The 23,382-nt window shown below is 37.4% G+C and overlaps 1 protein-coding gene across 3 annotated transcripts in view; it reads left to right on the top strand.

Moving 5' to 3' along the window:
- The window catches only part of ATP11B (ATPase phospholipid transporting 11B (putative)), a 120,105-nt gene that overhangs the window by 88,487 nt on the left and 8,236 nt on the right, over positions 1-23,382 (top strand). For 2 of the 3 annotated variants that reach the window (XM_062211339.1, XM_062211346.1), the window contains exons 25-29: positions 1,380-1,518; positions 6,122-6,187; positions 6,701-6,804; positions 12,192-12,357; positions 14,959-15,044. In XM_062211339.1, coding sequence (XP_062067323.1) covers positions 1,380-1,518; positions 6,122-6,187; positions 6,701-6,804; positions 12,192-12,357; positions 14,959-15,044 — 561 coding nt within the window. The remainder of the gene's footprint in view (positions 1-1,379; positions 1,519-6,121; positions 6,188-6,700; positions 6,805-12,191; positions 12,358-14,958; positions 15,045-23,382) is intronic. The other variant, XM_062211353.1, reaches the window with a different exon arrangement.

Here is a 23,382-nt window from a genome sequence, read left to right as displayed (position 1 = left end):
AAATAATGTATCCAATAGTTACCAGTTTTAAAATGTACCTAAAAATATAGCCAAATATATTAGGTGGTGGTGTCTTGGTCGTTAATACTCTACTAAGGAAAGTACTTTAGTTGTCTTACGGCTTAATTGGTTATTGGTCATCAAAGAAAATTTGAATAATTTTCCCAACATTTTGAAGAATGAATACTTTTATCCTAGAAATGCATTGGATGATTATGTAATTTGTACTTACTGTTGTAAACCAGTAATACTGTCTTTCACACAGAAGAAATTACTCATTAATTAGTAATCTCTAGAATTCCAAAAAAAGTAGTTTATGTTTTGGTATTTCCAGATTTTTGAGTAATAATCACTGCCAAATGCTGGGTTGAGGACATTAATTACCTTCCCAGATTCTCCTGCTTCATTCCTGCTTTGCCAAAACCAAGAAAACACAGAGATGTGAATCCTCCTCAGGACCAACGTAGGGGTCTGCTGTAAAGTAATTACAGAAGTGTCTATAGAGGTGTCCATTATCCAGATATGGAATAACTCTCTTTGGTTTTCCTGGAGATCTAGGACAGGGTATGCATGACCCACGAGTGGCACAAGTTGTTTCTTCTCTTGATAGCTGTTGTTGAGAGGAACATTAGTAAGGAGCCTAGGGGCCAGTGTTGTGGCACAGCGGGTTAAACCACAACCTGTGACACTGGCGTCCCATATGAGTACCGGTTCAAGTCCTGGCTGCTCCACCTGCTGTCCAGTTCCCTGCTAATGAGCCTGGGAAAGCAGCAGAATAAGGCCCACATTCTTGGGTCCATGCCACCCACATGGGAGACACAGATGGCCTGGCCTGGCCTGGCCTGGCCTGGCCCAGCCTCAGCCATTGCATCCATTTGGGGAGTGAACCACCGAATGGAAGATATCTCTCTCTCCCTCTCTCCCTCTCTCTCCCTCTCTTTGTCTCTCTCTCTCCCTTTTTCTGTAACTCTCCCTTTCAAATAAGTAACAAATCTTTTTTTTTTTTTTAAATGAATCTAAGTGCTGAACCTCATTCAGATGACCTCACTAAAGAGAACATCATGGCAGAGTAACTGAAGAAGGTTCACAGAAGAACATAATACAAATAACTCAGCTTGTCACAATTAAACTGAAGAATTATGCCTGTATCATTTCTTTATCAAAAGAGAAAGTATTTTGAACTTTAGTGAATTGTAAGCTGTTACACAGATGTATGATAATAGAAGTGGTGGTTTGTAAATTTGGATTTATTTTCTCTGCTAATATTTTCAAGCAGTTTTAAATTAAAATCTATTTTTTAATTACCAAATATCATAATTATTTAACAGGTAAATATAAATCCTAATTTGTCACTTTTTCTCTCTTTTTCTTTAATTTAGAGACATTAGTAAAAATCGTCTGTTAAGCATTAAAACATTTCTTTATTGGACCATCCTGGGTTTCAGTCATGCCTTTATTTTCTTTTTTGGATCCTATTTTCTAATTGGGAAAGATGCATCTCTGCTTGGAAATGGCCAGGTAAAATATTTAGTTTTGGAAAGAAAATGCTTAAATAGTTTTATTTGGTTTGGTTTTTGATAATTTTCTGTCATAGAAAATAAAATAAAAATTAGATCTAACTCATATAGTTTGAGATGTTAAATTAAAATGTAAATACAGGTTTAAAATTTTTAACTTTATAAAGTTTCACACAAATAGAAATTGAAGCAGAAAGGCTATACAGAATATAATCTGAAAATGAAACTGAAATGACTAGACAATCAAGCTAATTCAGAAATTAGCCCACACAGTGGGTTGTGGTATGCCCCTTCCTGCTTCTCATCTGAGAACTGTGTTTTCATAGTAGCTGCTGTGTATCTGATGCTTACTTTTGTGCTATGTGCCGGGACACAAACCAGCATCCCCTATCTTCGCAGGCGGCGGCTTAACCCACTGCACCACAACACCAGCACCACACTAACTACTTTTCAAAGGGAGATCCTTTCCTGTTTTATCTTGCTTTGTCCATTTACTACTAAAGTGTATAGGGCCTCAAAGGAAAAGATCTATCATTAATGATATCTTCTCTTCATGAAAATGTATACCTTGGGCCAGCACTGTGACACAGCAGGTTAAATCCCCAGGCTGTGGTGCTGGCATCCCATATACATGCCTGTTCGGGTCCCAGGTGCACCACTTCCCATCGAGCTCCCTGCTATGGCCTGGGAAAGCAGCGGAGAATGGCCCAAGGCCTTGGGCCCCTGCACCCACATGGGAGACCTGGAAGGAGTTCCTGGCTCCTGGCTTCGGATCAGCCCAGCTCCAGCCGTAGCGGCCATTTGGGAAGTGAACCAGCAGATAGAAGACTTCTCTCTCTCTTTCTATCTATATCTGTCTGTAACTCTGTCTTTAAAATAAATAAAATCTTTAAAAAAGAAAAGAAAGAAAATGTATACCTCGTTTAAAAAAGTGAATTAAAATTTAAAAGATATAGGATGGGAAGAAAAAGTGAAAAGTTGTTAGAGCAGTCTAATTCCAGTTAAGCTTCTCCATTAAAGAGTTTGAGATTGTCAGACCTTCATTACCAAGCTAAAGCACAATATTCTATTACATTAAAAATTAAATGGAAAATAAAGACAAAAGAGAAAGTAACTCTTCACCTCTTCATCAAGCCTTGAAGATTCAGACCATTTGGCAATTAGTTGGGGGTGAACAATTAGCAATGCAGTGTAGAATGAAGGAGATGAAATTTCAGCTTGTAATTTTGAGAAGCAAAAACACAGACCTTTTTTGTGGTATTTTCTATTTTTCTGTAATTTTTAATTATGTCTCTTCTTATTTCTGACCTTTAATTAATTTCTTTTTCATGGGATACATGTTATGAATTGTTAAAAGCTAATCATCAGGTGATAAGAGCTGGAAACATACTACATTGTATCTGTATCCCACAGAGAATCCAGTGTCCTTTATTTCAATTCAAATAACTACTGTAATTTCTAATCCAGTCATTCAAGAAAACATCTATAATTTAATTCCTATAGATAGATGAGAATTTTTATTAAAAGATTGTATGGTAAAGGTATCTTTATCTAGTCCATTGTAGAATTTCCTTGTATGCTGGTTTATTCATGAGACACATACTTAAAGAACTATTGAAGATCAGATGTAACTGTACTTTAGAAACATATATCTTTCTTCTTATGGTATGACAATTGGTCATTTGTTACCATTGGTCTGTAATGATGACTTAGTTTCTACTGGAGAGCTGAACAACTACTTACTCTAAGAAAGGTAATTCTCAAATTCTTAAGCAGATAGGTGGATAGTCAAGCCTGATAAAGAGAAGGTTTTCATCTTTTGTTTGTTGTTAAACTCATTCTTCCTTAACCCAGGACTTTGTTCCTATAGTTAGCCCTTCTTTGTCCTCTGTTGGCTCAAATCCAATACCCTACGAACATGCTGTCCCATATTAATAAAAAACATACTTCCGGACCTACAACTGCCTGCTCTGATGACATTTTTCTCTGTGTATTTAGAGCAAAACTTGAATAAGTTATTAAGTTATTCCTTGTCACTGTTTCTACTTCCTGTCTTCCTGTTCACCCTTAAAGATCTTTATGATCTAAAGTCACGTTTTTATTGTCACCACCAATTCTGCATTACTGAATCCAAGCGCATGTCTCATTCCTTAGGAACTTGACCATCAGGCACAGTGTTCCTTCAGCATCTATTCTCAGCTTCTGTACTTAACTTTGGCTTCCTAATATTTTTTACTACCCATTTTCAGTCTTTTCTTTCTGCCCTCAGAATCAGCGTTTCTCAACTTCTGCACAATTCACATTTTCAGCTGGATAATTTTTTGTTGTGGGGCTGTCCTGTGAATTGAAAAATGTTTAGCAGCATGCCTTGCCACGACCCACTAGATACCGGTAGCACACATACAACATCTCCCTGGTAATGATAACCAAAAATGTCTTCAGACTCAGCTAAATGTCTCCTGAGGGCCAAAATCACCGTGGAGCAATGTCCAGGGCTCAGTCCAAGGCTGAGTTTGTTTGTTTTAAAGAAGGGGATATGGTTTAATTATTTCTAATTTGTTTTCTATGAAAAGCAGAGAAACAGAAACAGAGATTCTTCATCTGCTTGTTCACTCCCCCAAATACCCACAACAGCCAAAACTAGGAGCCCAGAACTCAATCCAGATCTCCCATGTGGGTGGCAGGGACCCCAGTACTTGAGTATCACCTGCTGCTTGCCAGGATGCACATTAACAGGAAGCCAGAATTGGAAATGGAGCCAAGACTCAAGTCTAGGGACTCGACTGTGTGATAAAGGCAGTGCAGACATCATCTTAACCGCTGCACCAGCTGTCTGCCCCCACTTCTTTATCTGAACATTGGGTGCACTCATCCTTCCTCCCTGCAGCTGATCCAGAAAGGAGGCAAATTGGATAGAAAATATTTTTAATATCTTTGTCTCTTCTGAGCAGGCATAGATCCAGGTTTAGTAAAATTTACCAAACCTTCTTTAAGAAGAAAAAAGAAACTTTACAAATGTAAAGGTACTCTATGTGAAAGTGTTGTGAGTGACATCAATGCGTCCTGCTTCATCCAAACCAAATGTAAGCTCAACTCATTTCTCTTCAGCCAGGTTCCCAAAATACCCTCTCCACCCACTTCATCACCAACCAGCAAAACAGGAAGTCATAATGGAAAGAGACTACAGTCTAAACTAATTGATTTCCATTGAAATCATTACTCTTTATGATATTACCCTCCCCTGTCAAATGTGACGATGTTTCCATGACACCTTCTAAGGCCTGGGAAAGGACTTAGGCAAGAGGAAGCCCTAAATCCTCTATGGCCAAAGTCCCCTGGCTACATTGAAGTATCTCCCCACAGCCCTGAAAGACAAGACTGGTACTTCTCCAATCAGTTGAGACTCACTGATTTTCAGCATTTCTGAATCATTTTTATAGATGATGAAAGTAAGAACAAGTTCAATATGGCTTTCCCATTCTTCTCCTGACAAGTAAACTCCCCAAATACTCTCAATGTGTGTAATCTGAGAGTGGGCACTTATCCTGACAGTAAAGACAGCAGCATCCCAGATCAGAGTCAGGTTAGATTCTCAGTTCTGACTCCTAACTCCAGCTTCCTACTAATGCAGAAGTAAATAGCTTCCTGCCACCCACATGGGAGACCTGGATGGATTGCCCAACTCCTGGCTTTGGCCAAGCCCAGCCCTGACCACAAACCAGCAGATGGGAGCTCTCCCTTTCTCTCTAGTTTCTCTCTCTCTCTCTCTCTCTCTCTCTCTCTCTCTCTCTCTCTCTCTCTCCCCCACCTCCTCCTTCTCCCTGTCTCTGTCTCTCATATAAATATAAATAAATTGAATTTTAATAAATATTTCACTTTCGGTAATAACTATTTTATAGTAACTTATAATAACTATTTATTTTACTGATGATTTGCTATCTACTGTCCTTTTTTGTGTGCCCCAATTCTTATAGAAACTTATGAAATTTAATAATAAAGTTAGTTATAGATAGGACTAAGTAATTTATCAAGTAATTGTTAGAAATCTATTCTTAAACAACATTTTCAAATATTTCTTTAAACTAATGTTATGACTACTTTGTAAGCCAAATTAATATTAATGTCTTGTTCTATTATATGTGAAAATAAAACCTTGATATTCTTGTGGGATTCTGTATGTTTAAATAAACCTTAGTAAACAGTCCTTTTTGGCATTAACTGCATTTTTACATGGAATCCTTTGAAGAGTAATTCTAGTGGCCATTATCTTTCCTTTCAGATACTGATTTTTAATGTAAATTTCTTTTCTTCTGCTCTGCTTATACAGTGTGGCAAGCCAAGTGGTCTGCTGCAACTTCTGGTTGGGGGAACAGGGCTTTGTTAGCATTTTTACTTTGTAACAGAAATAAAGTAGCTATGAGCAACTAAATCAGCCTGTGCAACACAATTCTAAACCCATTCTTGGGTTCTCAGTCTGATGCTATCCAAAGGATCATGATGCATAATAACAGTGATGTTTATGATAAAGAATGAAATTACTTTTTAACCAGATGTCTGGTTCAATGTCATGACACAAAATGTAATAGTTTATTCTTTCTATTTAGATGTTTGGAAACTGGACATTTGGCACTTTGGTCTTCACAGTCATGGTTATTACAGTCACAGTAAAGGTTAGTACTGAAATTATGAACTTGGACACATTTGTGTTTATATAATTAGTACTTAAATGTCTTCATTTCTTTAGTTATAGGTACCCTTTTCCTTACTTAATAATGAGTAATTTCACTTGCTCTTTTTTAAATATTTCATTTAAATTTTATCCAAAAATATCTTTTAAGTTTATTATTTTAGAAAGTCTTAGCTAATTCTTATGGTCAAATAAAAATAATAGTCATTGAAATTTTGCTTCTCTATATGTAATGCAAAACAACAAACTTTGTTTTGGGCCATGTAATTGAGAATAATCAGGTGAAATTTCAGCATTGCTTCCTCACAAAAGAAAAATACTATAAACTTGAAATTATTCAGTTTCTTACAGGACTCTTACATCAGTGTTTTTCTTTTGAGAGACTATGCCATGAGACTTTTAGACACTTAAAATTAATGTTTTATTCTTTAGTTTTATCTAACATGTTAAAGCTTTACTATTTTATATTTCTAAGGATTTTTTTAAAATTTTTTAGATGGCTTTGGAAACTCATTTTTGGACGTGGATCAATCATCTTGTTACCTGGGGATCTATTATATTTTATTTTGTGTTTTCTTTGTTTTATGGAGGGATTCTCTGGTGAGTTACTATATTATATTTTGATTATATTGATTCACCTATAATAAATGTTTATTGTGATGATTTAATTGTGAATAAATTTCACCTAGAAGAGTTTTGATACCCTATTCTGATAATAAGGTCACTTCTTTTGGTTGATCTTACTGACATGGAGGGGAAAAACTAACATTTATTGAATATCTACTACATTCTGGAAGTTTTACCTAAGGTACTGCATGATTCATCACAGTATAATCTTTTTTTTTTTTTAATCTTACTTTTTTTTCTTTTTACCAAGAAGCAGTTTATTTAATGTATACAAACTTCATGCATTTCATATATACAAATTTAAGAAGATAGTGATTCTTCCTATCCTACCCTCTGTCCCTCCCATACTCTCACCCTTCTCCCTCCTCCCTCTCCTATTCCCATTGAAATTTTTTACTAAGATCTATCTTAATTATCTTATACACATAAGGTTAACCCTAAACTAAGAGTTTAACAAATGGTATGAAAAATAAAAACCTGTTCCTCAACAGTCAAGACAAGGGCTCTTCAAAATCAGTGCATCTCCAAGTCTCAATCTAACTTCTATAGATTACCTTTTACGTACTCTATTAGTTACCACAGATCAGGGAGAGCATATAGTATTTCTTTCTGGGACTGGCTTATTTCACTAAGTATAATGATTTCCGGTTGCATCCATTTTGTTGTAAACAACAAGATTTCATTTTTCTTTTTTACTGTTGTGTCATATTCCATAGTGTACATATACCATAATTTTTTTTAATCTACTCTTCAGTTGATGGACATCTGGGTTGATTCCATATATTAGCTATTGTGAATTGAGCTGCAGTAAACATGGGAGTACAGATAACTTTTTCATATGCTGATTTCATCTCCTTTTGGTAAATTCCAGGGAGTGAGATGGCTGGGTCATATGGCAGGTCTATATTCAGATTTCTGAGGTTTCTCCATACTGTCTTCCACAGTGGCTGTACCAGTTTACATTCCCACCAACAGTGGATTAGAGTGCCTTTTTCCCTACGCCAGCATTTGTTGTTTGTTGGCATCTCTATGAAAGCCATTCTAGTGGGGGTTAAGTGAAACCTCATTGTGGTTTTGATTTGCATTTCCACAGTGGCTGATGATCCTGAGCATTTTTTCAAGTCTCTGTTGGCCATTTGAACTTCCTCTTGAAAAATGCCTGTTCAAGTCCTTTGTCCATTTGTTAACTTGATTGTTTTGTTGTTGAATTTCTTGAGTTCCTTATAGATTCTGGATAATAATCCTTTATCAGTTGTATAGTTTGCAAATAATTTCTCCCATTCTGTTTGTTGCCCCTTACTTTGCTGAGTATTTCTTTTGCAGTGCAGAATATTCTCAATTTGATGTAATCCCTTTTGGCTTTGATTACCTGTGCCTCTGGAATCTTTTCCAAGAAGCCTTTGCCTATGCCAATAATATTCTCTAATAATTTGATGGTATCAGATCATAGATTTAGGTCTTGTGTTAAAGTCTATTTTGTCTGATATTAGGATGGTTACACCAGCTCTTTTTTGGTTTCTGTTAGTATAGAATATCTTTTTCCATTCTTTCTCTTTCAGTCTGCATGCATCTTTGTTAGTGAGATTTATTTTTTGTAGGCAGCAAGTAGATGGATTTTGTTTTTTATTCCATTCAGCCAGTCTGTATCTTTTAACTGGAGAGTTGAGGCCGTTTACATTCAAGGTGACTATTATTAATTAATGACTTAGTCCTGCCATTTTTTCATAAATATTTCTATTGTTTACTTTGTATTTCCTTTGTACTTTTACTGGGAGTTTTTCTGCCTTCATATTCTTAATAATAATGACTATCTTTCTGTGTTTTTGTGTGTACCATATCCTTAAGCATCTTTTGCAGGGCTGGAAGGGTGGTGACAAATTCTTTCAATTTCTGCTTTTATGGAAGAGCTTTGCAGAGTACAGTATTCTGGGTTCACAGTTTTTTTCTCTTAAGACTTGGACTATATATTGCCATTCTCTCCTAGCCTGTAGGGTTTCTAATGAGATGTCAGCTGTCAGTCTAATTGGAGATCTTCTGAAAGTAATCTGGTGTTTCTCTCATAAACATTTTAGAATATTTTCTTTATGTTTTTTTTAATGTAGATTTTTTTAAAGAATATTTATTTCTTTATTTATTTTTAGGCAGAGTGGATAGTGAGAGAGAGACAGAGAGAAAGGTCTTCCTTTTTGCCGTTGGTTCACCCTCCAATGGCTGCTGCGTCCGGCGCATCTCGCTGATCCGAAGCCAGGAGCCAGGTGCTTCTCCTGGTCTCCCATGCGGGTGCAGGGCCCAAGCACTTGGGCCATCCTCCACTGCATTCCCGGGCCATAGCAGAGAGCTGGCCTGAAAGAGGGGCAACCGGGATAGAATCCGGCGCCCCAACCAGGACTAGAACCCGGTGTGCCGGCGCCGCAAGGCGGAGGATTAGCCTGTTAAGCCACGGCGCCGGCCAGAATATTTTCTTTATGTTTTACTGTGGAAAGTTTGACTATAGTGTGTCGTGGTGAAGATCTTTTCTGGTCATATCTATTAGGAGTTCTGTGTGCTTCCTGTACTTAGATGACCCTTTCTTTCTCCAAATTGGGGAAGTTTTCTGTAATTATTTCACTAATAAGGCCTTCTAGTCCATTCTCTCTTTCCACACCTTTCCACTCCTAAGACCCACATGTTCCACTGTTTGTTTCTAATTTTTCTAATTTCTTCCCTTTTTTTTTGGGGGGGGGGGGTCCTGACTGTAAAATTTCCAGAGATTTCAGGGATTTGTTTTCTAACTCAGATATTCTTTCTTCTGCCTCACTGAGTCTGTTCTTAAGGTTTTCCACCACATTTTTTATTTGTTCTATTGAATTCTTCATTTCTAATATTTCATTTTGGTTTCTCCTTAAAATCTCAATTTCTTTGGAAAAATCTTCATGTCATGCATGGATTTCTTTAATTCATGGATTTGCTTCTGATTGCTTCTAGTAATCCTATGATTAATCTTTTGAATTACATTTCTGGCATTTCATCAGTCTCTTCATCTTCACATTCTAGGATTGAAGTGTTGTTGTGTTCCTTTGGTGGTGTCATGTTGTCTTCCTTATTCTTCAGTTTCTTATTTCTTCAATTTCTGCATGTATTTTTAGGCATTTTAGGCGATGCTTGTTGTTGTTGTTTTTTTTCCTCTGATGGCTTTTTTTTGGACTATGCCACTGTGGCTTAGTGGAGTTTCTGCTCTTTCAGTGAATACCCAGAGGTGTTGCTGGGTGTGGCCTGGGAACTCTGTTCAGTGCTCCAGGGTGGGGAGGGTAACCACAGTGACACCCAAGTTGGGCATGATAGATCTCTTTTTTTTTTATCAGAGGGGAGGTTTTGATCTGCTCTGTTGGCATAGTCTCACCCTTACCTTCTCTCCTCCAAGGTGACCAGTTCCATGGTGCTAGCCCCTGTGGGTATAATATTCACCTGCACCACAAGAACCACACAAAGGATCTGTGCAGTCTTCAGTGTGAGCACAGATCCCACTGCTATGACCCACCCCAGGCAATCGGGGAACCCTGGGTGTGTGGAGCCACCAATAGCTACTGCCCAGAGACCCAGCTACACTCTGCGCCCTTCCACGGAGCTACAGTGTCTCCACAGTCCCAGCACCCAAAGCTTCCACAGTTATGGGGTGCCAAGGATCCACTCTGACCTGCCAGTCTGTCCAGTCCATAGAGAGGCATAGATGCTCACAGAGCCAGCCACCTGTGGGTACTTCACCCAAGCAACCTGAGCCCCAGAACCTGTGCCATGCTGGAAGGCTGAGGGCACCCCACAGCCCTACATGAGTACCCAGCTCCCTGTCAGTCCTCCCAGCCAGACTCAAGTTTCTCCTCTCAGCTGGTTGCTGGGCACACAGACATAGCTGTTATGTATGTCCAAAATGGTGCCCACCCTCTCCCAGCTGGTTGCATGGTGCCATTGGTAGTGGGGCCAGGGAGAGAGAAACTTGCCTCTTTTTTTTTTGCTCTGTGTTGGCAGGTACAGTGTCCCCCTCATGGCTCCAGGCCGGACTCACTCCAGGCTGTCCCTGCAGCTGTTTCACCAGTGGCTTGGGCTGGCGCAGACTGGTCTCGTTTCACTCTCCAAAGCTGGTGCTGAGGCTCTTGGCTGCTGGGGTTGTTTGTTGTGTCAGTGTTCCTGCTGTGCATCTACAGCCTCCATGTGGAGCCACAGCATCCCTCTTCCTTCCACAGAGTTTCCACTGCAGTTTTCTCCCTAACTTTTCCCTGAGATCTCACTCTCTCCACTTTTTAAAACTATCTTCCCCTAGCCTAGAGCAGTAAGCTCCCTCCCTATTCCACCATCTTGGAATCCTCTACAGTAATCTTATTACCCCCATTTTTCTTATGTGGAAATAGCTCCAAAGTCACAAAGGTAGAAAAGTAGCAGAGTCAGGATTTAAATTTCAGTTGTTTTGCTTCACAGTAAGTGTTCTTTAAACTAACCATATTACCTCCAGATTATTTATTAATGTGTATAATAAAATAAATCCAATAGAACCATTAACTTTTGATTGTTGAGTTAATGTCTCTCTGACAGGTTAGTAATATGGTTCATTTTCATTGGTAGAATCAGATACTTAGCTAACTATTCTGATCTATGAAAAATTAATGCTTCTTCTAAGATTCTGTGGTAAGTGATGGACATCCAAAGTCTCTCTGTTAGAAAATTTATATTATATTTGCCTGGTGTGCATTTGATCCATTTATCAGGCAAAGACTTTGGAAGTTAGGCAAAAAAACTTAGATTAGCTAAACATTAACTTCCATTTAGGATCATAAAAAGATATTCCTATTAGTATTGCTTTTTATAATCCTCTTAACTTCTCCATTTCTTTCTGTATTCCTCTATATTCTTTTGAAGAGATATATACAAAAACCCAAAGAAGATAAATAAAACCCCAATAGAACATCTTTATAATACTATTACTATGTAGAAATATTATTTGTGAGTATATTTATTTTAAAATATGTTTTTAAAGAAGAGCCTATGAATGAATAAGCAGAATAAATAAATAAATAAAGCAGTAGAAAATATTTTGTTGCTTTTCTTAGTCTCTTAATCTGAATTACTGTATTTCTCTTTTGCTGTCCCACCATTTAATGAGGGTTATCTAGTCAACTGCTTGTCACTTCCCTACTAATAAAAACCATAACTGTTACTAAAAATAATTGAAATGGATTTTATTTTTTGAAAAGCCCATCTTGTATTAATTATCAATTCAGAACATTTTCCTGGACTGCTCTTAAAATTGTTACTTTCAAGTATAGTGTGTTTGGTATCTTGGTTTAGTCCTTGAGTTTTACTTTTATGAAGCCCATTGTCTGTCTTTGCAGGCCCTTTTTGGGTTCCCAGAATATGTACTTTGTATTTATTCAGCTCCTATCAAGTGGTTCTGCTTGGTTTGCCATAATTCTTATGGTTGTTACATGTTTGTTTCTTGATGTCATGAAGAAGGTATTTGACCGACAACTCCATCCTACAAGTACTGAAAAGGCACAGGTAACCACCTTTTATATTCAACATCTTTTTAATTATGAGCTTTTAATGATGAACAACTATGACTGTAATTTGCTTACATCAGAAAGTAGGAAATTACCTGTTCCTGTATCAAGTATTTTGCAGTATGAACATTGTCAAATATGATTTTTAAGTTGTTTTATTATTTTTAATTTTATGACTACTGATAAATTATATTTTAAAATTACATTGTTATTAATAAAGCTCTAGGTTTTGAATACAGAACTATTAATTTATATCCAGATAATAACAATAGATATATTTTAAATAATATTCTCACAGCATTTAATCAGATATATATTGAGATATATTGCTATGTCTTTTGAAACATTAGAATTTGAGTAATTTTTTCATGCTATTTTGTTTTTAACAAGGGTATGAAATAAGTTCTTTTACCTAAATAACCTTTATAGAGTAGATTTTTATGAAGTGTGTTTTGTCACTAAGAATTTATTAATAAATGTTGAACTGTAGCACATAGTCATAGTATGTTACATAGTGCTTAGGCATATGGGGTTTAAATATCCATGTTTCATTCTAAATAAGAAAGAATATGGGGTGTGGGGCCTGAGAGGTCTCAGTTCAGATCCAAGCTCCGCCACTTAGTAATTCTGTGACTTTGTATCTCAGCTTCCTCTTTGGGAAAATTATAATAGAAATGTCTTTCTCATTACCTTTGTAGTGAGAATTAAATGAAAGAATATATAGTAGATGGTCAAGAAATTGTAGCTGTTAATTGGATGTGTCTTTTTTGTATAATTGACTAGTACAGGAGCTAGAAGTCCATCTTAAGTTGGCTTTCTAACTGTACCATAGTGTTGAGTATGTATCTGAAGAATATATTCTAATTAATGCTTATGTACTACAAATGCTAGATTAAGTTGGGTTTGGTTTTTTTTTTTTTTTTTACATATTTGTTTCATAACAAGCAAATTTTGTTTAAATTTGGGGCAGTTAGTTGCAGATTCATCCTGCAAATAGAACACATACTTCCTAAGTATTTAGGTAACTGAATGAGGCTTCCTAAATAGTGCATTGGTTTTAATTATTAGTGATATCAGCAATGTTTCCTCAACATTTAGTTGCTGTGGAAACTTAATCCTAGCCAATATTCATTTTAACACCATTGAGGTAGCATAGACCTTTGAAACCTGACAAATGTGAATTCAAGTACTGTTTCACATATAAGTCATAAATCCATGATCAGGTCACTTCGCTAGACCTTAATCTCCTCCTCTGTAAAATCAGAATAATAATTATTACCTTATAATGACTGTGTGAGACAATAACACCTGACACTAACACTGTTTCTATAAACAGTCCTCAGTGAAGACATTGCCATTGTAAGTATGATGCAGCTGCCAGTGTTGCTGTGATAACGGACCTCCGGATGGGGCTCTGAAATTTTACAAGTTCAGATTACTCTGTCTGCCTATGGCTGTACAAATGTTTATGTCAGCATAGACAGACTCTTCTACTCTGCAATGTATTACTTAAATATATTTCAGAAAAATTTGCCCACCTTCCTGTTTCTAATTTTCAGAAATAAATATTTAAAGCAAAATGATTTATTTTTAACATGGTATATAGTATTTTTCGTAGCAAAATATATATATTTTATAGCAAACAATTTATTTTCCCTTTGTGGCCTCCATAAAGTTATATTTCACCAAAGTCCACCAGTTATTTCACTTTTAATTCTTAATTCTTTATAAAAGTAAATATTCAAATTTATTTTCATTTTTCCTTAGAAATTCTGTGTTGGGCAGAGAATTTGCAAGCTTATATTTTCATCGAGATTTCTTAATGATAAAACAAAGATAACTTCTTGTTATCTTTTCTATTGCCTCTTTTTTGAAGGATTACATAGAAAATATTTGATACCTTAAGATGGGCCCTTAGAAAAAAGTTTAAAATGCTTATACAGATAATATAATGTATATAAATTCCTTTACCATACCATAAATCAAAACTGATTAAAAATTGAATGGACAATAAATCATTTTATCTGTGTGTGAAACCCAGTATAATCTCCTTTTTTGGTTCACTAAATTCATTTCCAAATGGCTCACCCAAGATGTACTAGGTTATCTAATCCAAGAAGGAAATCTCTACCCACTCAGTAATTGTCTAGCCTGCTGCAAAGTTTGGGGTTGGTTGTTTGTTTAGTGAAACAGTATATGATCATTTAAATCCTATATATGACATTATTCCTTTGCTATATGTAGTAATGAGTGTTTTAGCTTTATACCATCACTTCTGATTTCAGATGATGGAGAAATGGTTAAAAAGCTATTTTGTTGTTTAACAAAAGTAGCAAGAAAATTGGTATCAAAAGAGCTGTCAACATTTATTCTGAGCTTTGTTTTTCTCCAGAATAACAATGTGGAGTTAAGAATGAAGAATAAATTCTTTTGATGACAAAACCAACAGCCATACAAATGTCAGTCATGTATGATATTACCTACTTTTGTAGGAACAGATGTACATTATTTGCAAAGCTTGTCCTGTGTCTGTCTCATAGGTGATGAATGCAGCTCACTGACTTGTTGTGTGTCCCATCCCTTTTCTGTCCACTTATAGATGTACTCCAACACAGTCGCTTTAAGTGACGAGTTCATCGCACTGCAGCCTTTGTCGAGGGCAAGGAATCAGCTGAGCAAACTTAGGTAGAGTAGGAGGAGTAGAACCTCGTTAACCCTTCTGCATGCTAGAGGTCAATTAAACAGTATCCAAAAGATGGGCAGAGGCATGAAGAGTGGGGCGTTTTTGTTAGCACAGCTCTGTCTCTGATGAATTTGACCTTTACTAGTAATGTGTGTTAAAACCTGAAAACAAAATCCATTTCTCTTTTGAGAAAAAAATTCACATGGAAATTCAACATGATAACAGGACAGAGATCTGTTATCTTTTTTTTTTTTTTTTTTTTGCCTTAACTACCTTTTCTAGCATAATTCTAATGCTTCTGCTTGTCATGTTATTCATTTTTGAGAATGCTTCTGCATGTTGGGTAATTAAAGCTATAAAAATTCATCATAAAGTTTAAGCTTTTAAGATGTAGTTATTTAGAACTGAGAAGTTGTCCATTTTTATCTTGCCTTAATCTGTGTTGTAAATACATGTGCATATTTGTGTTTGTACACTGTAATGGCTGCCAGAGTATTTCGTATCCTTGCTACTATTTAGTGCATCTATAAATTGAACAGTATATTTTGTATGTCTTATATATACATTTATCTCCACAGACATCTTGTGTTTTAAGCTTCTCTGATCAACATTTCATGGGTAGTTTAACTGTTTACTCTTGCGATTGAAAGGAAAATTGTGTAGATATTAGATATCTTCAAGAGCTTTCAAATCTTTAATCAGATTAAAAACCATTAGCATAAAACTATAAGCAATTTTTAAAAGAAAGCTTATTTTGAGGATTTTTCCCTTCCCCTGTGTTATAAACAAAACCTGTAAGCTATCTTCCACAAACTTAGCATACTCTTTAATCCAAAGGACTCTACTGCTTATTTCATGTATGTAAAAAATTAACTATGGCATTTTTATAGAAATAGTTATTAATCAGTCCTAATTCACATACAGATGATGCAAAAAATAGATTTTCATTGTGGACATTGTCTCATAATTTAATAAGGGTTAAAATAAAGATGGCTACAGGCACATTTTTAAATTAAACTTCCTTAGAAGGTCTCTAAGGTAAATATAAGTTTAAAAAAAAAACAAAGAACTGAAATTCACATAAATTAATTGACCTCCACCAAACATATTTCAAATTAAGGATTAAGTTCACTGTGTAAAGGAATCAATCAAGTGTAGCCCTTGACCCACAATGTATCTATGACATTTGTAAGGCCATGCGACCCTTCTGCTCTACTGAAGTCCCATTAGAAAACTTCCCTGAGAAGGGAGCTCAAGAGATGGGACATTAGCATACCTTTGTAGTAGGAACCCTAAATCTTGATGGCAATAAATTTGATAGAAGAAACTGAGTTTTATCAAAGGAAACCTCCCTGATCTTAATTTAGCTTTGTGCACTGGAAAATTGTGGCTTTGTGTGCTTTGTTGTGTTCCCCTTAAGAAGCTGCTATTTGCTGTCTTTTGTGATAGTAAATGTGCTACTGTATGAACATTTATTTGTGCCTCCCAGATTGTGGACCTCAGCTTGTGGCTTTGATTTGAAACCTCTGTATGGTGAGAGTGTCATTCTGAACTGAGACTCACTGCTTTTCTGTCCTTCCAGATGGAAGAAGATAAGGGTTCAGTCAGCTCAGCATATGAATTTGCTGAAAGCCAGCACAGAGGGGAGGACAGTAGGCACCTGCTAGCTGAGGCTTGCAGCCAGCAGGAGAGTTGTTGCGTGCACTAGGTAGTACCGCGCTGGACCTTCCTGGGGACTCGTCTGCTAAGTTCTCGTGCTTGGGGCATGCCGTGGGAAAACTGACCTGACATTGCCACCTCTTCTCTACTAATTCCTACATCGTTTCTCATGTGCTGTTTTGATTTAGTTGTGTTCTGTTTCTGTGGTCTTCACATTTGCTGAATGTCCACCCATGAGTATTCATCAGTCTTTTTTGGAGCCACAGTGATAAATCATACTTCACCTCAGATTCTAACATAACTAAGTATCCTTAGAACCTGTTATCTTGCATTCAAGAAATTAGTCCTTTTCACCTCTCCTTTTCAAAATACATTATGCTGTTTCTATGGTTTCTGACCTCTTTTTTCCTCTTTGAAGTTGTAGTTATACATTTCATTTAATATAGCTTAATGTAATCACACTAAATTACTTATCTACCTCTTGAGCTGAATGATCAAGTGGATAAGTACAGAGAATTAGTATGTAGTAATTGTTTTGATGACATGTTCAAGAAAACCTGTTCTTACTTTTCATAAATTTTTACAGTTACACTTTTGTAGTTAAAAAATATGAATTGAAGAGAACTTGATTTACTCCTCCTTGGAGGAATAAATTTTTAAAAGACCTAGACTTATCTGGAATTTGCAGAATATTTTGATTGGTATTAATTATGAGGGTTAAAAATTCCCATCACTAATAATTATATTTTTAATTGAACTAGTTGCCATTTTATTTATTGTAACTACTAGTCAAGTAGATATGTTATTGTCTCATCTGGGATAAATCAGTGGCAACACTTTAGAACAAAGCCAGTTAAAGACTGTAACTCCTTTAACTTTAGTACTGTCAACAATGGAATATGTATAATTAGAAGAATCTGCATTATTGTATGACATCTTTTTTAAAATTAGATTTCTTTAGTGACTTGCCCTAAATAAATCTGGTTTTTTTAAAGATTTATTTATTTACTTGAAAGGGAGAGTTACAGACAGAGAAAGGAAGAGACAAAGAAAGGTCTTCCATCCACTGGTTCACTCCTCAAATGGCCACAATGGCTGGAGCTGAGCCTCTCCAAAGCCAGGAGCCAGGAACTTTTTCTGGGTTTCCCACATGGATGCAGGGTCCCAAGCACTTGAGCCATCTTCTTCTGCTTTCCCAGGCTGTAGAGGAGAGCTGGGTCAGTAGAGGAGCAACCGGGACTCAAACCATCTCCTGTATGGCAGGTGGATGCTTAACTTACTATGCCACAGAGCTGGCCCTTAGTTTATTATTATTATAAATTGAGAAGAAATTCTAAAACATTGTGAATTTATATTTTGTTTTAGTATGCCTCACATGATCATAGTTACAATATATTTGTCTTGTGCTTTGGTATAGAAAGATTTTAGTGTTTTTAACATACCCTGATTGAGCTGCAAGGAAAGCTCGTGTGAATAGCTTGCAAGGGTAATAGCTGGCCAAGATTGATGTTATGCCCTGAGGAGTCTACAGATCCTCTTGGGACCAAGTATACCAACACTATAAAATTATGTCATGTGTGATGAACATTCCCCAAGGGTTTGAGTTCAAGTGGTTATCTCATAAGACATGGTTCTAGTGCCACTTTGCCTAAATTTCTCTATTAAAATGTACAAAGCTGTTGAGAAATTTTTGTTTTTTTGGGGGGGATGTTTTTTAGAATTTAACAGGTACCATATTATGGTTGCCTTTGGAAGAAATGGTAAGTGAATTTTCTCCCTTACACCCTATGGTAATTTACCTTTTCCATTAAATTTGGAGATTTTTTTTTCAAAGATACTGATATTTTTTTTTTGCTTAAACTACAGAGTCCTAGCCACATATTGTTATTTATATAACTAGTTGAATAAGTACATCATTAAAATAAAGGGGCCTCAGTCCACTTTGAAACTCAGAATAAGCCAAATTATCAAAATAAGTTTACCAATAAATGTAATTTGTACTGTATGGTCATTTTCATAGTTAAGTTTAGGCAACACATACAGAAATCTCCTCTCTGGAAATCCCTGAAAGACAGTATAAAAATTTTGATGTTTATAATCCTCTTTCAAACTGTCTTTCAACTGCCAATATTTCCGAGTTGTTTGCTTTACTTAGAAAAGAAAAGGGAAGGGAGTTTAGAGGACGAACGTGAGCTTGAAACATGCTTGGGGGAGACAGGCTCGAGTCAGACCGCAGCCATCCAGATGCTGCCCATCGCTGCACTGCACTCCTTGCTGGGCTTCTCTGTGATGGGAGGAAGCTGTTACTTGGTGTAGATAATTGATGACTCCAGCCAAATCTTAGCCAATTTGGAAATTAGTAATGTCTGATGACTTTTACATTGAAAAGAAAATCATTCCCACAAACACAAATTTTTTCTTTCTTTTTTTTTTTTTTTTTTATAATTACAGTTTAAAGCTTCTTCTTTGCAGATATCTCCCTTAAGGCTATGCAAGATGCTCACATTGATTGCACAGGATGTAATACAATTGAAATGCAAAAGACCTAATGTGGTTAACAGTTTGGCAGGCTTTAAACTTTTTTTAGAAATGACTTGATAGGATAAGATGTCATAGAAATAACTAAAAGAAAATTAGGAATGTCATACAGTTTTCTAACATAAGATTTAAGGCAAATATTTTTGTTTAAGAGCAATTTGTAGCGTTTACCATCATTGATATGAAAATAGTGGAAATAAGAGCAGCGAGCCAGAATTTATTTCAAGAAGGAAGGTCTAAAAAGATGAACATTTTCATTTGCCATACATAGTCATGTTGAATATCCATAGTTGTTTTGCTTGGCAGACCTTCTAGCTCTTAAATTATGTGGTCGTTCCTGTGAAGCAAGTGTGGTGGAGAATGAGGCTTACCAATTAACCAAAATTTCTGACCATTTAAAAGTTAATTCTTTGTGCCGCCAGGTATAGTCTGATTCCCATTAGTTTGCATTTTTTCTTTTCTCTGTTCCCCCTCCCCCAAAATGTAATGATTCCCTCTCTTCAGATGATATGGAACTCAGAGCCGCCCCACCCCCACCCCAGGTTGTCCTGGCAGCTGTGGCTCCGTGTACTCTGGCTGAGCTCCCAGTTCCTGAATATTGGGATCAAAGATGCCTACGTGGGAAAGCAGTCGAGTTTGGAAGTTAGGGTAGCATTTTCTGTAGATAGCTTTACACAGTTAACCAGCAGGTAGCATTTTCAAACTAGTTTAAGGAATAAAGGAAATATATTTTATTTGGTTCAGAAAGTAACCTGAAGAAGTCATTTCTTTATAATATTTCTGAAACTTCAAAGTGTTTATTCTCCATTGGGTTGCCTATGTTTTAATACCTGCTCTTAACTGAAAAGTGATGAATGCAAACTAATATAATTACCTAAGGTCAGATCCACACCCAAGCTGCGTTCTGCACACGCATGGACCAGCACTTGCTAGTGACTGGCTGGATGTCAGCTTCTGTAAATCCCTTTCAGTTGATGGAGCACCAGCTATGAGCAAAGCACATATTATTAATTTTCTTTAAAGATTTATTTAGTTGAGAGGGAGAGACAGAAAGAGAGGTCTTCTATCTGCTTGTTCACTCCCCAAATGGCCGCAATGGCTGGAGCTGGGCTGATCTGAAACCAGGAGCCAGGAGCTTCCTCCAGGTCTCCCACATGGGTGCAAGGGCCCAAGCACTTGGGCCATCTTCCACTGCTTTCCCAGGCCATTAGCAGGGAGCTGGATTGGAAGAGGAGCAGCCAGAACTCAAGCCAGCACCCATATGGGATGCCGTCCCCGCAGGTGGGGGTTTAACCTACTAGCCACAGTGCCAGCCCCGTCACATGTTATTCATCTAAGAAGTACCAGAGAAGATCCTTGTTCTTGAGTTTCTGGTCTGTTTCAGTATTTCCATGAAGTGAAGGACCAGTTCATTGTTTTGTTTTCTTGTTTTTAATTCCCAGTCCATCATGAACCAATAGTTTTGTAAGTAAACTAAAGTATTAGGAAAATTAATTTTTAAAGATATATGAAATAAGTTCAGATTCTTTAATTACTGGCTTAAACAGTTAAGAGTGTTCTATCAGATTACTGTAAAACTTTCAAAGCTGTCACTCACAGACCAGAAGCACTGACCTCCTCACAGGCCCGTAATTGAGAGTTTATGGGTCAGCAGTGTGGGGATCACAATGTGAGTCACACTGGCTACTCGCAAGAGGGCAGTAATAATAATAATAATACATTCAGGCTGAGCTTCTGCTGAATACATACCATCCACACTTTTGCCCACACACAGTTACTCATTTTCTTCCACCAGTTTGGAATGTCCTTTCTCTCCCTTCTGCAGCTACTGAAATCCCACCCATCCTTCCAGATATGTGCCGAATGCCATCTTTTTCATCCAGGCTTTCTTGCCCTCTTACCAGTAACTAATAACCACTGAGCCTGAGTTTTCCCTCCTCTCTTCTGAGCAGTCTGCCTCACACCACAGTTAGAAGAAGGCAGTGTGGTGTGTGGTAAAGTGGCTTGGGGTCTGGAATCAGAGAAACCAAGACTCAAGTCCCAGCTGAGTGAGTGATGGAACAGATTTTGTATCTCTTTGTCTTATCTGCAAAATAGGGATGATCTCGGTGCCTCTTAGGGTTGTTACAGGTTGTGGGACTTTCCATGTGCGGCTTCTTCCCCTGGCATGGAGCATAGCATGCTCTCCTGTACTTGTCTTCTCTCCCGCCGTGTTCTTTACCCTTAACTAAACTGAGAGCAAGGTTGCTATCCCCTGTGGGAACTGGCACAGTACTTTACTCAATAAATGAAAGTTGAATTTAAGTGCTTGTGCCATTTAAATGATACAAACAAGCACTGGAATAGGATCCAGATAGGAAGTGACTAGTCATAGTTGGCAAAGGGAGAGAAGTTTCAAGGAGATGATGGAATTTAAACTAAACTTGGGCATGGTAGTCAGCATTCTGACCCTATCTGGTGACAGCCCTGCCATATGCCACAGATAGCAAGTGCTGCCCGGCTGGTGTGCCTACATGGGAGCACTGGGAAGTAGAGCAGGAAGGGCAGCATGGAGACCGGTTAGAAAGGGCACACAGGGTCCCCCGGAGCCTTGTACTTTATCCGTTGAGCCTGTGGAAGCCCCAGAATCCTGGTTCTTTGAAGGTAAAATTGAGATTAGGGGAAACTGGAACCCAGGAGCCCGAAGAAAAAATTGGGTACCTGATAAAATCCTGTTATCTAAACTATATTTCCAAAACTGTTTCTCTGAATATGTGTTTAAAGTTGTTTATTTTGTTTGAAAGACAAAGGAAGAGATCTTTCAACCCCCAGTTTACTCCCCAAACGCCCCCCTGAAAACTCCATCTGGGCCTCCCACATGGGTGGTGGGAAACCAAGTACGTGGGTCATCATCTGCTGCCTGCCAGGGGCATCAGCAGGGAGCAAGATTGGAAGCAGAGCAGCCAGGACTGGAATCAGGCACTCCAATATGGGATACAGGCACCCCCAGCAGCAGCTTCGCCTGCTGTGCCGTTGTACCTGCCCCACTCTGAGTATTATTGTTCATCCCCATGTTGACTAATTTTTCCTGGTGAGGGATAGGGGAATTTACTCCAAAAACAAGTTGGAGAATTATGGTGTCTCAGGTTTCCCTCTGGAGACTGACCATGAATCCTGACTTACTGACAGTCCTTTACTTTAAAAGTCCCTGGTAGAGTTATTTGAACTAGTGTTTCCCAAATAATTGCCAGCAGAACTTTTCATGAAATGTCTGTAAACAAAACACAGTGGAAGAACAGTATCCTAATGGGTGCTAAACCGAGGACTATAATGGAAGAGCAAGTGCAATGTGGCTCTTTCTTGTTTGGATAGTTGCCAAATGAACCCGGTTGTAGCTTGCACTGCTCTTGATCTGGCAGGATCATTGAGCCTCACCAGGGTGCCAGGCTGTTCATGCCCCACCACGTCTGTCTCTGTGTCCATTGTGTGCATTTCCACCATTGCCTGTCCCCGACATACCATGATTCCCAACCTCTAGGGATTTGTTTTTATTGTTTTCCTTCCTCAAAATCTTCAAAAGATTTGCTATATAGGATGCTATATATGTAAAGAAAAGTGAAATAAAATCACTTTAAAAAAAAATGACAACCCTTGACAAATTAGGAGCATTCTTGACTAGCAAAACCAGGGTTGGGATTCATTGAGCGACATAGTCACACCATTTTTCCCTTCCATTTTAACACCATTAAAGACTGTTAAAAGTATAGAATTAAGTTATCTTACTGGGCTGTCTATGCCTGAATCAATATAAATCTGTATTTGAAAATTGAATTCAAGTTTAAATCTTAATTGTATGATTTACTTCCTTAATACATTTTAACACTGTGCCATTGCTGTTAAAAAAAAAAAAGGATGAGCACGATTGGCATTTAATTGCTTTTTAGCGATTTAAGGTAGATCATGCCTTTTTCAAAGATAATCATGGAGTAGACTTACGTAGAGTGCTTAGAACCGGCACATAGTAAACTTTGGTAAAGTGCTTGTCCCTGTGGTTGTGGTTATTGTTGCTGTCACGACTGAAGATTGGGATTAGGTCCTGCCTGACTGTTCTTCCCAGTCTTCAAGATAGTCGACACTCCACTTTTCTCATAAGAATGTCAGGAG

Source organism: Lepus europaeus, chromosome 2 (genome assembly GCF_033115175.1).
Source record: "Lepus europaeus isolate LE1 chromosome 2, mLepTim1.pri, whole genome shotgun sequence".
In the NCBI taxonomy this organism is placed as follows: Eukaryota; Metazoa; Chordata; class Mammalia; order Lagomorpha; family Leporidae; genus Lepus; species Lepus europaeus.
Note: the sequence above shows the minus strand (reverse complement) of the source record. Positions and strands in the feature narration are given on the sequence as shown.